This window comes from Henckelia pumila, chromosome 4, assembly GCF_033568475.1.
Source record: "Henckelia pumila isolate YLH828 chromosome 4, ASM3356847v2, whole genome shotgun sequence".
Taxonomy (NCBI): Eukaryota; Viridiplantae; Streptophyta; class Magnoliopsida; order Lamiales; family Gesneriaceae; genus Henckelia; species Henckelia pumila.
Window position 1 is genome coordinate 146,287,434 of NC_133123.1, and position 15,470 is coordinate 146,302,903.

At 34.3% G+C, this 15,470-nt stretch overlaps 1 protein-coding gene across 1 annotated transcript; it reads left to right on the top strand.

Annotated features, from left to right (window-relative positions):
- The first annotated feature begins 11,918 nt into the window (after positions 1–11,918).
- On the top strand, positions 11,919–13,667 carry LOC140867316 (small ribosomal subunit protein uS8my-like). The gene is made up of 3 exons (XM_073272394.1): positions 11,919–12,048; positions 12,422–12,582; positions 13,283–13,667. Exons 1-3 carry the CDS (start codon positions 11,919–11,921, stop codon positions 13,379–13,381), a joined length of 390 nt encoding a protein of 129 aa, XP_073128495.1. The 3' UTR covers positions 13,382–13,667.
- Positions 13,668–15,470: the final 1,803 nt, after the last annotated feature.

Here is a 15,470-nt window from a genome sequence, read left to right on the forward strand (position 1 = left end):
CAGGCGTGGATGACACAGCTGCTTTGGAGACCGAAGGGGATGACTTGCTGAAAGCTTGAATCAGTGGAACATTCTCACGTGATTCATCTTCAGAGTCAGATTCGATGATCAGTTGACGCTTGGCAGACTTTTTGGTATGGACTGGTTTGGCCACGACCGGAACCGTTGAAAGCGGTTGAGGGATATCAATAACCTTTGCGGTTGAGGGCAAGGTGTCGACCGCAGTCTCTTTCTTGTTCAGGAATTTGAGAATCGTAGACTTGTTGAGCCATTTGGTGGGATGCAGAGGCTCAGTCTTGGAAAAGTCCACTCCAAGGACGCCCAAGATGTGGCAGATTTGCAAAGCAAATCCCTCGGATTGCCCTTTGCCCCTGATCATTTCACATAGAATATTGAACAGAATGTCTGACCAGTTTATGTTGATCTTGGAGGCAATACAAGCCATGTATTGAAATTTCTCCAGCGTCACCTTGTCGTAAGATCCAGCCTTGGCCAGAAGATTCTTGGCCACGATATTAGTCAGTAGCCTGAATGGAGCTTTGAGAGATGTCTTCTGGGCCGGCAGTTTGATCGGAGCATCAGTAGTTGAGAACTCCTTCAACCAATAAGAGCAGTTACCATCTGGAAGATCCGTGCATTTTGTCAAACCCCTGGAGGGCAGATCAAATGTGCTGGCGAAGAACTTCTGATTGAAGGAGTAGACCTCTGTCTTGATCAAGCATTTGATAGTCCCATGCTCGATTTGAGCGGTTGCGAAGAACTCCTTCAAAACAGGCAAATCGCAGATGGCGCTGCATTCTAGAAATTTCTTCAGTCCAGAGGCTTCAAGCATGGTGAAGACCTCAGATATTCCTGCGTTGTTTGCCTTAACAACGGAATCAAAGTTGATTGCGAGGCAAGTCTTCTGGATCGACATGATAGCTGTAGATAAGAACTCGAGCAGAGAGTAAGCAAAATCTAGAGAGTAATTCGATGATGCATTTAATACAATATGAAAGCTTTTAGCAAAGGTGAAAGATTGATATACGAGTGTAAAGAAGTATATATAGGAACCTATGGGCCATAGGGTGACGTCATGAAAAGTATTTTTGAAATTCAAAAAGTTTTGAAGAGCATAATCACGGCGCCCAATTAATGTCATTTGGTTCAAAGCACCAAGCTGCTAGTACGAAGCCTGTCAGAGACTAGTTAAAGGCGGATGATATGCCAATATTTATGGCAACGTAACAGCTAATCTATTAATGTCATATTGACAATCATTCCCCCTAAACACATGCATACTAACTTAAATCTACTAAGCCAAGAATATTTCGAAAATATGAAAACTTAGCGTCCGGTAGAGGCTTGGTGAATATGTCTGCTGCTTGCTGATCGGTAGAGATGTATTCCAGCCTGATTTCCTTCTTTAAGACATGATCTCGGATAAAGTGATGCCTGACATCAATGTGCTTTGTCCTAGAGTGCATCACTGGATTGTGAGTGATGGCTATGGCACTTGTATTGTCACAGTAGATTGGAGCTTCACTCGACCGAATCCCATAATCATTAAGCTGCTGTTGAATCCAGAGTATTTGAGCACAACAGCTGCCAGCAGCAAGGTATTCTGCTTCGGCGGTCGAGGTAGCAATTGATGTCTGCTTCTTACTTGACCATGAAATTAGTCTATCTCCAAGGAATTGACATGTGCCACTTGTACTTTTGCGATCAATTCTACAACCTGCATAATCTGCATCTGAATAGCCAATAAGATTGAGATTTGAATCTTTGGGATACCAAAGACCCACATTAGTAGTTCCTTTAATATATTTAAGTATTCGTTTGGTAGCAATGAAATGAGATTGCTTAGGTGCAGCTTGAAATCTAGCACATAAACAAACTGAATACATGATATCCGGTCGACTGGCAGTCAAATAGAGCAGTGAACCAATAAGGCCTCGATACATGGTTACCTCGACCGGAATTCCCCCTTCATCTTTATCAAGCTTAATTGATGTACTCATGGGGGTAGATACAGTTGAGCATTGTTCCATTCCAAACTTCTTTACCAATTCCTTGGCATACTTGGACTGATTGATGAATATTCCAGTTTCAAGTTGCTTCACTTGAAGTCCAAGAAAGAAGTTTAGCTCGCCCATCATGCTCATTTCAAACTTCTCCTTCATCAGTTTAGAGAACTTTGAGCACAACTTGGGGTTAGTTGACCCAAATATAATGTCATCAACATAAATTTGTACTAGTAACACATGATCACCTTTTACAAATTTAAACAGGGTCTTATCGACCGTTCCAATTTGGAAATCATGTTCCAGTAAAAATTTTAGTAATGTGTCATACCAAGCACGCGGTGCTTGTTTTAATCCATAGAGAGCTTTGTCAAGTTTATAGATATATTGAGGATGAGTAGGATTGACAAAACCTGGTGGTTGTTCAACGTACACCTCTTCTTGAAGTAGACCATTGAGGAATGCAGACTTCACATCCATTTGATAAACTTTAAAATTCTTGAAGGCTGCATAAGCAAGAAAGATGCGGATTGCTTCTAGTCTTGCAACTGGCGCGAAGGATTCCTCAAAGTCTATGCCTTCTTCTTGTCTGAATCCTTGAGCAACAAGTCGAGCTTTGTTACGCACAACAGTGCCATGTTCATCGAGCTTGTTACGAAACACCCATCTAGTTCCAATCACATTTTGATTTTTCGGTCGAGGAACTAGATGCCAAACATTGTTGCGGGTGAATTGATTCAACTCTTCTTGCATAGCTTCAATCCAGCTGGCATCTGATAGAGCTTCATCTATTTTCTTGGGCTCTACCTGAGATATGAAAGCTGCATGCAAGAATTCATTAATCATTTGACCACGTGTTTTTCGAGGAGCAGAAGGGTCACCTATGACCAACCCAGGTGGATGATCTTTGTTCCACCTAAAATAATTCCCTAAAGGGTTGTCATCAATTGGTTGATGAAAGTCCTCGTTTACTGGATCATCATTGGCTGGAGGATTGTTATCAACCGGTGGATCCACTTCTGGCCTTGTTTGATCACACCCGGTAGAGGGAACTGGATCATCCTTCTTTGGAGGATATAGATCACTGTCACTCTCTTCCTGTAGATTTGTGTTTTCCAGTCTATGACTCAGATCATTTATGCTCCCTTGAGTTTGTTCTGTACAAAGAGTAGATTCATCAAAAACAACATGAATGGTTTCCTCGACCGTTAGTGATCTTTGATTGAACACTCGATAAGCTCTGCTAACGGCTGAGTAACCAATAAAAGTTCCTTCGTCTGCTTTGGCATCGAAGGCTGTCAAATGGTTTTTGCCATTGTTGTGGATAAAGCATTTGCACCCAAAAATTTTGAAGTATGAAATATCAGGTTTTGTGCCATTCCAGATCTCATATGGAGTTTTGTTAAATCGTTTATTAATCATAGATCTGTTTTGAGTATAGCAAGCTGTGTTAACTGCTTCTGCCCAAAGCCTTTGAGAAACATTTGAATCAGCAATCATAGTTCTGGCTGCTTCTTTTAAAGTACGGTTCCTTCTTTCAGCCACCCCATTTTGCTGTGGGGATCTAGCAGCTGACAACTCATGCTTGATTCCCTGATCATCTAGATAAGTCATAAGAGTGGTGTTTAAAAATTCAGTCCCTCTATCACTCCTGATTCTATCTATCACAGATGATACTACTGAACCGTTCATCAAATTCAGCCATGGTTTCCCCTGACTTCATTTTGGCGTTGTCATATTTTTGAATGGCCAAAGTAAGCTTGTTTTCCTTTGTCTGGTCATTTCCTTCACATAGCTGAGTGAGCTTCTCCCAAATCTCCTTTGCTGTGGAACATGACTTGATTTTGCTGAACATATTCTTATCCAGTGTTTTGTATAGGATGTCCCGGGCCACATTGTCAAGATTGGCCTTCTTTTTGTCCTCAGTGGTCCACTCAGCTCTTGGTTTCTCAATCATTTGTCCTGCACCATCGGCTAGATCTGGGTTGACCTTCATAATTTTGATAGGACCGTCTGTTATGACATATAGCATGTCATCATCCTGTGCTGCAAGATGTGCCTGCATGCGAATTTTCCAATCATCATACTCTTCTTTAGAAAACATAGGAATTCTGTTGAAAGAAGTCATGATTTTAAAACTTCAGATCAGCAGTTGAGAAAGGAACCCGCTCTGATACCACTTGTTGGGATCGGTTCAGAGGGTAGAGGAGGGGTGAATACACTCTGAAACTTTTCTTCTTCTTCTTTAAAATGATCAAGTGAGGTTTAGTTCACTTAATCTGTTTTCTCAACTTCTAAAACGGTTTGAACAACTTAAATAGTGCGGAAATAGTTCAGAGGTTTTAGTGATGCAAAGTTTATAATGCAATGTATGAGCAGAATGTAAGATAAATAGCAGTAAAGACTAAGGCACGATTTATGGAAGTTCGAAGGCTTAATCCTTCTACGTCTCCCCTTCTTCCACTTAGGAAGGAATTCACTAGAAGACTTTGGTTATTACAACGTCTTGTAATACACCCACTTCAGACTTAGGACTTATCCAATGCCTAATCCGAAACTCCTAGATTTACACAGATAAGATTCTCAGTTCTTATCAGACTGGTGGAAGCTTTCAGAGTAGCTTCAATTCTCTTCAACAATGAGTATAGTTGAGTTGAGCTTCTCAAACTGCAGAGCGGTCGAGAGGCTTGAAAACCCTAGGATGATCCTTGACGATCAGATATGTGAACTGTAGGTGAGGGTTTATTTGAGCAGCAAATGAATGATCTTGTAAGTGTGCTCAAGTATATCAGATGAGGACTTCTGATATTATTCAAGTGATTGAGTTGATTGAGATTTTTCTGAATTGCTTGTCTCTCTTTGTTGTCTACCCTTTTTTTTTTTGTTGTTGTTTGAGCAATCTTCCCTTTATATAGGTCAATCATCAACGTCTTTATTTTGAACGTTCTGATGCTGCATTGAATGCACATTTAATGCTCATAAATGCATTGATGATTCTGCATGAAGATCGTACACTGCAGACAACTTCCAGGGTCCAAAACTGGAATAAACGGTCGAATGCTTTATCTGTAGTCATTCTGTGTTTTTGCCATTTTGGTGCAACCTGTTGTCTCGATTGCAGGAGTCAACATATCTTCTGACACGCCGGTTCTGCTTTTAATAAAAGATCTTGCAAAGAACATCTTGTCACAGGTACTTGTCTTGAGATATCCTGATAAGCAGTTGGCATTCTACCTGTAGAGATATTTGTCCTCTGCTGGTTTGAATAACCAGTCGATAAGCTTGTGACTTCAACCGGTCGAGAGACAAAGGCGGTTGACAAGCTTCCGGTAGATAGATTTATCCTCTGCTGGTTTTGATAGCCAGTCGATAGGCTTGTGACTTCAGCCGGTCGAGAGCAAAGGCGGTTGACAAGCTTCCGGTAGAAGTTGTAGTAGATTCCTGAAATACAATGGTTGACAGCACATTCCTATACAATGAGTTGTTGTTTGTTATCACCAAAATATCGGATTCAACATAGACTTTTAAATTTATTTAAATTATATGTATGCGAGATTTGATTATTATGTGTTTAAATTAAATATTATCAGTGTTTTAAAAAGCTCGATTAGACAACTACTTTTTAGAACGAAAGATTTCATTTGTTTTTAAATGAAAATAAATTTATAAATATGTATATTTATAGTATATAACTTGAAATATCTATTAAATCTTAAATTTATAGTTAATATGTCTATTTATTTAATGTTTTCCATAAAATAACTAAAATTATAGTACAAACAAAAAAAACACATTTTTACGCTTAAGGTCGTACGAAGTTTGCTTAAGTTTGAAAAGCACGAAGCTTGACTTCTACTATTCGATGCGCTTCAAATTTTTACAACCTTGAATATTACTATTGTTATTGTGTATTTTTTAATTTTAATTTTAATTATTTTGTTAAAAATAAAATAAAATCGAGTTAGTCAAGTTATCCGGGTTCAGGTTGATTCGGGTTTGGAAGGAGACATCTTTTACTAGTTTCTTGCACTAACCCGACATGAACTCACCTAATCCACCTAAATTGGTACCCCTATTCATATATTTGTCACTCACTTCTCTAAGGGTGTCAATTCGGATGGGTTCAGGTCGGGTTGTAGAAAATATTATTTAACAAATTGTCAACCCAAACCCAAACCAACCCAAAAATATCCAATCCAAATCGAAACCCGACTAACCCGAACCTACACGATTTTTTTTATTTTTTAAATTAATAATTAAATAAAAATTTAAAACATACATTAATAATAGTAATATTTTACATAATAATCAAATCTAAATTTATATATTATTTAAATTTGAAAGTCTTGCTGTATAAATATTAAAGCATACTTATTAAAAAAATTATTTGAAAATATCAAAATTGTACAAAATAAATATTAAATGACGAAAATCTATTATATCAAAATACAATAATTTTAATTTTTTTCCAAATATACAGCATATAAAAATGTAGTAAATCTTTATTAATTTTATATAAAATAATAATAATAATAATAATAGTAATAAAAAGTTTCAGGTCATCTCGAGTCAATCTGAGTTTACCCGAACTCGGTTAATTTTTTCCATATTAGCTTTCGGGTCAACACGATTCGACCCGAAATCAAAACATCTAATCTTAACCCGATATTTTTTGGCTCAATTTTTGTCAGGTTGACGGGTTGGGTTGATTTTTAACAACCCTACTTCTCTTGGATGCTATAATTTTACACTACATAAGGAAAATGAATGTCAAATGCACAAAGTGTAGTGGAAATAAATGCAAATAATTCATCCGTATTTTTATTCAATATCAAAAAGTTTACTATTGTAAATTTATCAGCACACTATTTTATAAACAATAATTAACCTTTTTTTAAAGTTTGTAAGACTTTTTTATAATCCCATAAACACCTTTGTATCACCCAATGTTTTCATATTCTATGTTTTCATATTCTATCTATCTACCTATCTATCTATCTATCTATCTATCTACACACATATATATATGTATATATATTCCCAAAATACCATTTAGCAACTCAAATAATTTTTTTTTAAAAAATCAACTACTAAAGTCTCCGATTCATTTTAAAATCATGGTCTTAAAAATATTATCAAGTAAATTTTTATTTTTTTAACCTTATTAATTAAATATATATAACGCTTAAAAAGAAGCATGAAAGTCAAAAATTAAAACTGAAATCCACAAAATAACAAAATATACATAATATATTCAATAATTGAAATGGAAAATTTTAATTAAAATTAATTAAATCTACACAAATCCTTCCGATTTAAGGTTATAAATCAAAACTATTTATCAATATTCTAGAAGGTGGTTTATATAAGATGTAATTTTGATTTTTTGGTATCTCAATATTTATTTATTTTTTGAAATCTGAAATTTCATAAAATCTGAAAATGATAAAATAAATTTATATGATCATCTTCACGGCACAATCTGAATTTTTTTAGTTGATTAGATAATAAAGTTGGTTTCTTCAATTTTTTTATTTAACAATATATTCAATTTTACAAATACAAAAATTTTGGCGATAAATCGTGTTTTACCGCCAAAGTTTTCATTTCACCATTTGAATTACAAAAATCTTTCCACCAAAAGTTCTCTACAATTTCAAAATTATAGTGATAAAGATAATCCATCAAAGTTTCTCAAATCAAAAAATCTGAAAAGATAAACTTCCATTTAAAATTTTTAAGTTCCTTAATCGTTTAATCTCTATAAAACTTTTGCCTTCCTATTAAACTTTTAAAGTTTCGTACAAAAATTTATACGCAGTATTTTTCTCAATTCTCATCTTCCCTCGTCATTCAATTCTTCTTTCACGCACTACTTTTTCTTTCTGCTTTTGGAGGTAATTTATTTTTCAGCATGTGGTTACTTTCTTGGACTACAAAAATTTGTAGAACACTCCTTACAAGGTTTTACGTTATTCTTGAATATTGATCAATTGGAAATTGATAGGTTACTATAATTTGTTTCATACATGGTTCGTTTGTCGCGTGTCATTTTGGAACACAAATAAATTTTTGTCTAAATATTTTGTTTGTTTTTCTCAGATCCTTTTAGAAATCAAATGCACTAATATTCTGCTTAAGGAATTCTGCCTACAAGTCTCAAGCATTTACATTTTGGCATTTGTTGGATCCTGAAATTTGAATTATTTGACTTTGTATTTTGTATTGTAGTATTTGATTGTTGACTACGATGATAATCGATCAAATGTTTAAATTTTAAACTTTCATTAAATATATTTTTCTTTAATGTTTTTTTTAATCCTTGGTTTTCCAACCTTATTAATTTGTGTACAAAATAATTTTACCAAGGATTGTAAAATTAATTTAATTAAAATTACGATGATGGTTTCGATATACTAGAACGTGCATCCCTATACAAATATTTACTTCTATCTTTTTAGTTTTGAATTCATAAGCATAACAGAACTACATCCTATCAAATATAAAAATAAAAATAAAATTGTATTTTTTTTATTTTTGAATTTATTTGACCGTTCAATGCAATTTGTTTCTAGCAATTTGCTTCACTGTTTAGTTCTTCAAAATTACTCATCACCAAATTGGATTTTTTTAATACTTTTTGTATTTCGGAGCGATGCCGAATTTTGTTTGATTTAAGTGATAAAATTGCATATTTTTAATGCACTGCTTTAATTTTTTTTTTTTTTTTTTTCAGGTTTGATATTTAGTATGCAAACAAACGAATGTTAAAGTTGCTTCAAAATATACGTGGAAGATCTCATAGAGATGATACGAGTAACAGAGGATGTGAAGATGAACCCGACACACGAAACATTTTCATTTACTTTTACTAGAATTTGGAGTATTATTGATGAATTTAAAATATTTTTATTTATTTTATATTAGAAATTGGATTATTATTGATATTTTTTTTGAATAATAGTTTTTTATTAATTAATGCTACATTCATTTTTTTTATTGAATTATTGGATATATATGAAGGTTTTTTTATTGTTTATTTGATGTATATTATTTATCTATTTTATTGGTTGAGGAATTATTTCGAAATGAAATATATTTTGAGGACCGGTTCCAAACCATTCTTCCAACCAACGATTTCTAAAGCGGTTTGACACTGGTCATATATTTCTCGCTCTTATACAGATGGAATACAAGAGTCATCACACTTATATCTATGAAGTTTAGGAGCGGTGTAAGACCGTTGGTACACCTCAAAAATTTAAACGCACTTTGAAACTGATCCTAAAGGCAAAATAATAGACACGTTTCGAAATCGTTGTGATATGCATGACATGTACGATCGGTTTCAAACCGCTCTTTAGTTGCTACCATCAACACCGTTCGCTAATCACTCTTAAATGCATGGCGTGTAGGAGCAGTAGATGACCGTTCTTACACTTTACTAATTTTAGAACGCTTTGAACCGGCTCCTAAATGCACAAAAATAGGAGCATTACAAAACCGTTGTAATATGCCCAATGTGCACAATCGGTTTCAAACCGCTCTTTAATTGCTAACATTAATAGTGGTTTCAAATCGCTTTTATATCCAAGGCATGTAGGAATGGTTTAAGATTGTTCTTACACGTCACGACTTGTAGAACGCTTTGAAAATGTTCCTAAATACACAACTATAATAACAGTTCGAAACCGTTGTAATATGCATGAGGTGTACGAGCATTGTCAAACCGCACCTAAAATGAACAATAGATGCGGTTTTTCAACTTGTACCAACGGTCGAAAAAACAGTTCTTAGAAGATATAAGGGCGTTGATAAGAGGAGCGATTTTGTAACCGTTGGTAAAAGTGTTGGAGCGGTTAAAACCCTCTCTTAAAATTAAAAATAACCGCTTCTATAAGACATTTTTTTTGTAGTGTATGTTAATGTCTGCCATTCACTAGCTATTTATCTGGATTATGTATTTCCGTTTGCAAATGTAGTTGGAATTAATACAGTTCTTTGTTTACTGGTGCACTGCGTTCAAGATAGCTAATACTTTTCGGCCAATAAAACAGTGAATCCTGTGAGAAGTGATTCATGGTGCTTGTGTTTGAGTTTAGTGCATGGTGATTGTTGGGCATTGTTTGGAGAAATTGTTGCAAATTTAGTTCCAATGCTGCCATGGTATACATCCCACTAAATTATAGCATATTTCTTTTTTTCATAACCATTTTTTCTTATTTCACGATTTTTTCGTTCGCCATCCATTATATATTTTTTAAAAAATAATTTTCTCATCATCTTCAATAATAATTCTTATGATGTTTTTTTTCTAGGAAAAATTGCTTTTTTGGTCATGTATGTTTGTCACTTTGCGATTTCATTCCTTTATATTTTCAGATTTCAGATTTAGTCCGCTATCTTTATTTTTTTGGCAATTTTTAGTCCACGTAAGCATTTTCGAATAAAAAGGACCGAAATTGTCAAAAATCAAAACATGCGGGACTAAAACTGAAATATGAAAACATAGAGGACCAAAATCGCAAAGTGACAAACATACCGGACTAAATTTACAATTTTACCTTTTTCTATCAATTATTTTCATTTTATATCTCTATTCATTTATTCTTTTGTTGGATTATGTTGAAATAAGATCTTTGCGAGAGTATAAATAATTTCATTGTCTCCAACCTCTATTATTGTGTTATTGTCTTCAATTACTTGTGTACACAGAGTCTTACACGTTGGGTTACACATGAGACTTAAAATTACATGACTAGGCCTTGCACTTTATTTGAAAAAAATCTTTCAAAAATGCGTGTAGAAATTTTAAGTCTCATGTATAACCCAACGTGTATTATTTTTCATAGGAATATTTCGTATAAAAAATATGTAATCATACACAGAAATAGTTGCCGCCATTATCCCTATGGGAAATTCTTGTGCATATCACCAACCCGTGGCGAACCAATAATTAATTCTTGCACATATCACCAACAAGTGGCTAATCCTCGTGCAAATCAGCATAAAATCGGCGCAAAACAAACAAAAAAAAAGAAAGTAGAATAATAAAATTATATTCTAAAAAGAAAAAACATTCACAAACACAAAGATACAAAGGAGTCTATTACTACACACATTTGTTTTATATAAAATTTAGTTCAAGTTTTTTTTGTTTCTTTTCTTTAGAACGAGGGTCATTATGGGTATTATATGAGGATGATTTCATCCCCAAACAGTCAACCTTTCAAATATAGTTTTGCTAATATAATTAACGCAACAATAACATAAACTTGAAAACATCGTTAAATAATCTGTAAAATAATCCAAAATAACTGCGCCGCAAATCTGAAAAACCTTGATAAGCAGTTAGCAAGTGAGTTTCCTATAATTACAATAAATAAATAATCCAATTATTAGTTTAAAATGCCGATAAATCCATTCACAATCATAAAGTTAAATACCAACCTGTTCCAGATGAGAAAGCGGCGCAGGAGATTAGGAAAGCGGCGTACAGAGAAGTTGAGAAACGCCGACTACGCGAAAGGATACACCATCTATGAGGGGACAACACACACACACACACACACACACACACACACACACACATATATATACACGTTGACAAACCCTAATTTCAAATATTATGAAATTAAATAATTTTGATCCGAATTTCAATCAAAATTTTTTTGAACATGTTCGAGACTTCGAGTTCATATCGAACCGGCTTAAAAAAAAACACTTGGAAACAGACTCGGTTTATTTACAACATATCCATGTAAAATTGAAAATGACGAAAACGAGTCTGTATTGGGCCAATATCAACGGTGGCGCCAGAGCAACAAAGGCCCAAAAGGAAGCTAAAGCCCAGAATGGTTGTCTGTCATAGAGTATCAGAAGGGCTTGGAGCTGACGCACAAGGAGAGCAAAAAAATGGGAAGAAGAATACTGAACGACGCCTTGAGAACCATCGTCAATGCAAAAAAGAGAGGTTTCGCTTCAACTGAGCTGAACCCCATCTCTAATGTCATGGCTTCTTTTCTTCAAATCATGAAATATAGAGGTATACTTGAATCTATTCTTGTTTACTGTTATAATTTACTAGGGACTCTGTATGCGTTCTTTGTTGATTTTGATTGGTGCCGATTACTAGATGAGCAATTGGATTGGATTCGTTCTTTGGACTGTTTCTAAAAGTCGATGCTTTTTTTCAGATTTTTTGTGAGGGTGTGTTTGAGATTGGATTTTAGTGAAAATAAGAGCCGATTAAACGAATTTGATATTCTGAGAAACTTACTATTCGTATCCCTTGAAAAAGATTTTAAATTTCCAATTGGCAAACGGAAGGAATTAAGTGTTTATTGATTCTGCTTTTGTCTCACTTTCCCATCACTGAATTCTTAATCCAGTAGAGTGTGATGATTTTGAAATCACAGGATACATTAAAGATTTTCAAGTGCATGATCCACAAAGGGTGGGGAGGATAACTGTTGAGCTACTGGGGAGGGTTAAAGATTGTCGGGCTCTCACTTATAGGCAAGACATTAAGTCTCAGGACATCGATAAATACAAAACCCGTGCTCTTCCAACACACCAGGTTTGTGTGTTTTCCTCACATTTTTAGTTCAAGTGATTGTGATTGATTAGATTTCGTCATACCTATTGTGGGTTTTTTTTGGAGTTTGATTCGTTGTAGATGTTTTCTATATATTTGGTAGAATCATTTAGATGACCAATTAAATGAACTAATGACAGCGGGGAAGTGCATTTTTTGTTTTCTTTTAGATAACCAATTGCATCCCTTTATGACAGTTTCTAACATTGGAGTTGGAAGATTATCTATTAAGCACCTTTGTTGTAGAAAAGACGATATTATTTTTCGAGTTTCTCATTTGTTTGGTCTAAATATGATGTATGATGGGACATGGGTTATGGATCTTAGATTAAGAACAAAAGGCTCTGACTTTTACCGTATGGCTCTCGATCATACCAGGGAATTCATTTGGTTTTGTACTGGGCTAGGTAATCCTGCAGAATTTAGTGACTCTGGTTTATTACTCGTGGATAAAACATGACTCTTCTTCTGAATTTATCATATATAACATCATATTTAAGCTATCAAATAATGTCATTCTTGCAATCTTATTAATCTTTAGTTTCCCAGTGTATCTGTTCACTTTTGATCTTTTTATAAAAGTTATTATCGTGTTATTCTTGTATGAGGTATGTCTGCATCATGATCATCAAGTTATGAGGAAACATGTCAACCATCCCCAAGTTATTTTCTTCGCCTGCAGTGGGGCTATGTTGTAATCCCAACTCCAAATGGAGTCTTGGATCATGAGGAGGCAATTCGACAAAATGTTGGTGGCCAAGTGCTGGGATATTTTTACTAGAGATCTGATAGTTGCTGGGAGAAGTTGAAGTAGAAACGGCAAGCCCTGCTTTCTTGACGTATTTTGTTCATTTTTTGTCTCCCGAAAAATGCTTTCGAAGAACATTAAATCATGTGGGAGCTCCATGGTCGTCAAAATATTTTTCGTCTTCCATTCACTAGCTATTTATCTGGATTATGTATTTCCGTTTGCAAATGTAGTTGGAATTAATAAAGTTCTTTGTTTATTGGTGCACTGCGTTCAAGATAGCTAATACTTTTCGGCCAATAAAACAGTGAATCCTGTGAGAAGTGATTCATGGTGCTTGTGTTTGAGTTTAGTGCATGGTGATTGTTGGGCATTGTTTGGAGCAATTGTTGCAAATTTAGTTCCAATGCTGCCATGGTATACTTTCAAGTCTATAATCATATAGTTTTTTTCATGCGATTGATCAAATGGTTGAAATGTAAAGCATGATCTTGTAGCAGTCTGAGCTATTTTTTTTTCCAAGAACAAATCAGGAAACACGTGAAGTGTGATATCGGGATTTGCATTGATCTATGAATTTATTTTTACCAATAACTCATCAATAGCAAAAAAGACTCTCTTACAAGTCAATTTTGTAAGACAAATTTTTTATTTGAATTATTTTAAAAAATATTATTTTTATGACAAAAATATTGTTTTTTATTGTAAAATAATAGTCGATCGGTAAATATTTATAAATAAATATTCGTGAGATAGTTTCACAAACAACCTACTTAAAAATAGTAGTCGATCCATAACTGTTTATAAATTCGCGTTATTTGTGAATGGATATTTTTTTTGATAATTCTACAGATTAATCTTTCTTATACATTTTTGGCATATTTTTACGTGAAAATTGATTCTGAGTTCCATCGGAATTAAATAATTTTTAATATTAAAAAAATGCTTAGTCTCAATAATAATAATAATAATAATAATAATAATAATAATAATAATATAATTTTTGAAATCTTCTTAGACGCCTGAAAATTAAATTATATATATAATATGATATGATTGGAAAGTTAAATCCATCTTAGCCAATCGAGTCGGCCAAAGGAAACATTACCCAACAACCCATCAAGGATAAGTGGAAAAGATTGCTAGATAGCGAGGCAGTTGGGACTTTGAAATTCCAAAAACTCATTGTTTTATTTCAAAAGGGCAACGTCCAACGAATATGTTGCTAGAACAAGTGCGGGAGAAAAAAATATCATCAAGAGGTTTTCAGGGTTCTAGAAAACATTTGAACTTAGTGAGAATTTCTATAAACCACTTGTACATTTTTTTTTTCTATTTACTTGCTTTGTTGAATACTCTAGAATTCAGTAATCTACATCCAAAACGACTCAATTGCAATGATCTAGAGAATATCAATGAATATTCCATATATGAGTGGTGGAAACTGAACCATCACCATATGATTAGATTGATATTATTCGTTAATTCATAAGTTGAGTAGTATATATTGGGAATACATAAATAGAAACGAGAATAAAAACTGCAATAGTATATCTTTCGTTGAGTAGTTGAAGGCTTGTTACGTAGTGATTCGTTCCATGATCACGTATTAAACATACTTAGTCATGCAATGGATTGACCTCATAAGTTTTCAATTGCTCGAAAGCATAGACAATCACATGTCCAATATGTGTCAACACGCATCCCAAACTCAGGAGAGATGGATTTGTGTAAGTAAAATATCCTTTGGAACCAGATGGCAAAGCAAACACAAGCGTCAACTGTCAAGAAATATTTGAGAAATTCTCAATAAACCGTCGATAGTACACTGCTAAGCCCAAGAAGCTACGGATCTCGAAAGCTGTCGTCGGACGTGACCAGCTCAGAATAGACTCTATCTTACTCGGATTTATTGAAACAACATCTCGAGAAATAATATGACCAAGAAACACCATTCGGACAATCCAGAACTCGCACTTGCTAAACATAGCATGCCTCTCACAAAGAATCTGCACTACGACCCTCAAGTGATGCACATGCTCATTAACATTGCATGAGTAGACCAGAATATCGTCGATAAAGACCACGATGAACTTATCCAAATAACTCTGGAAAACTCTGT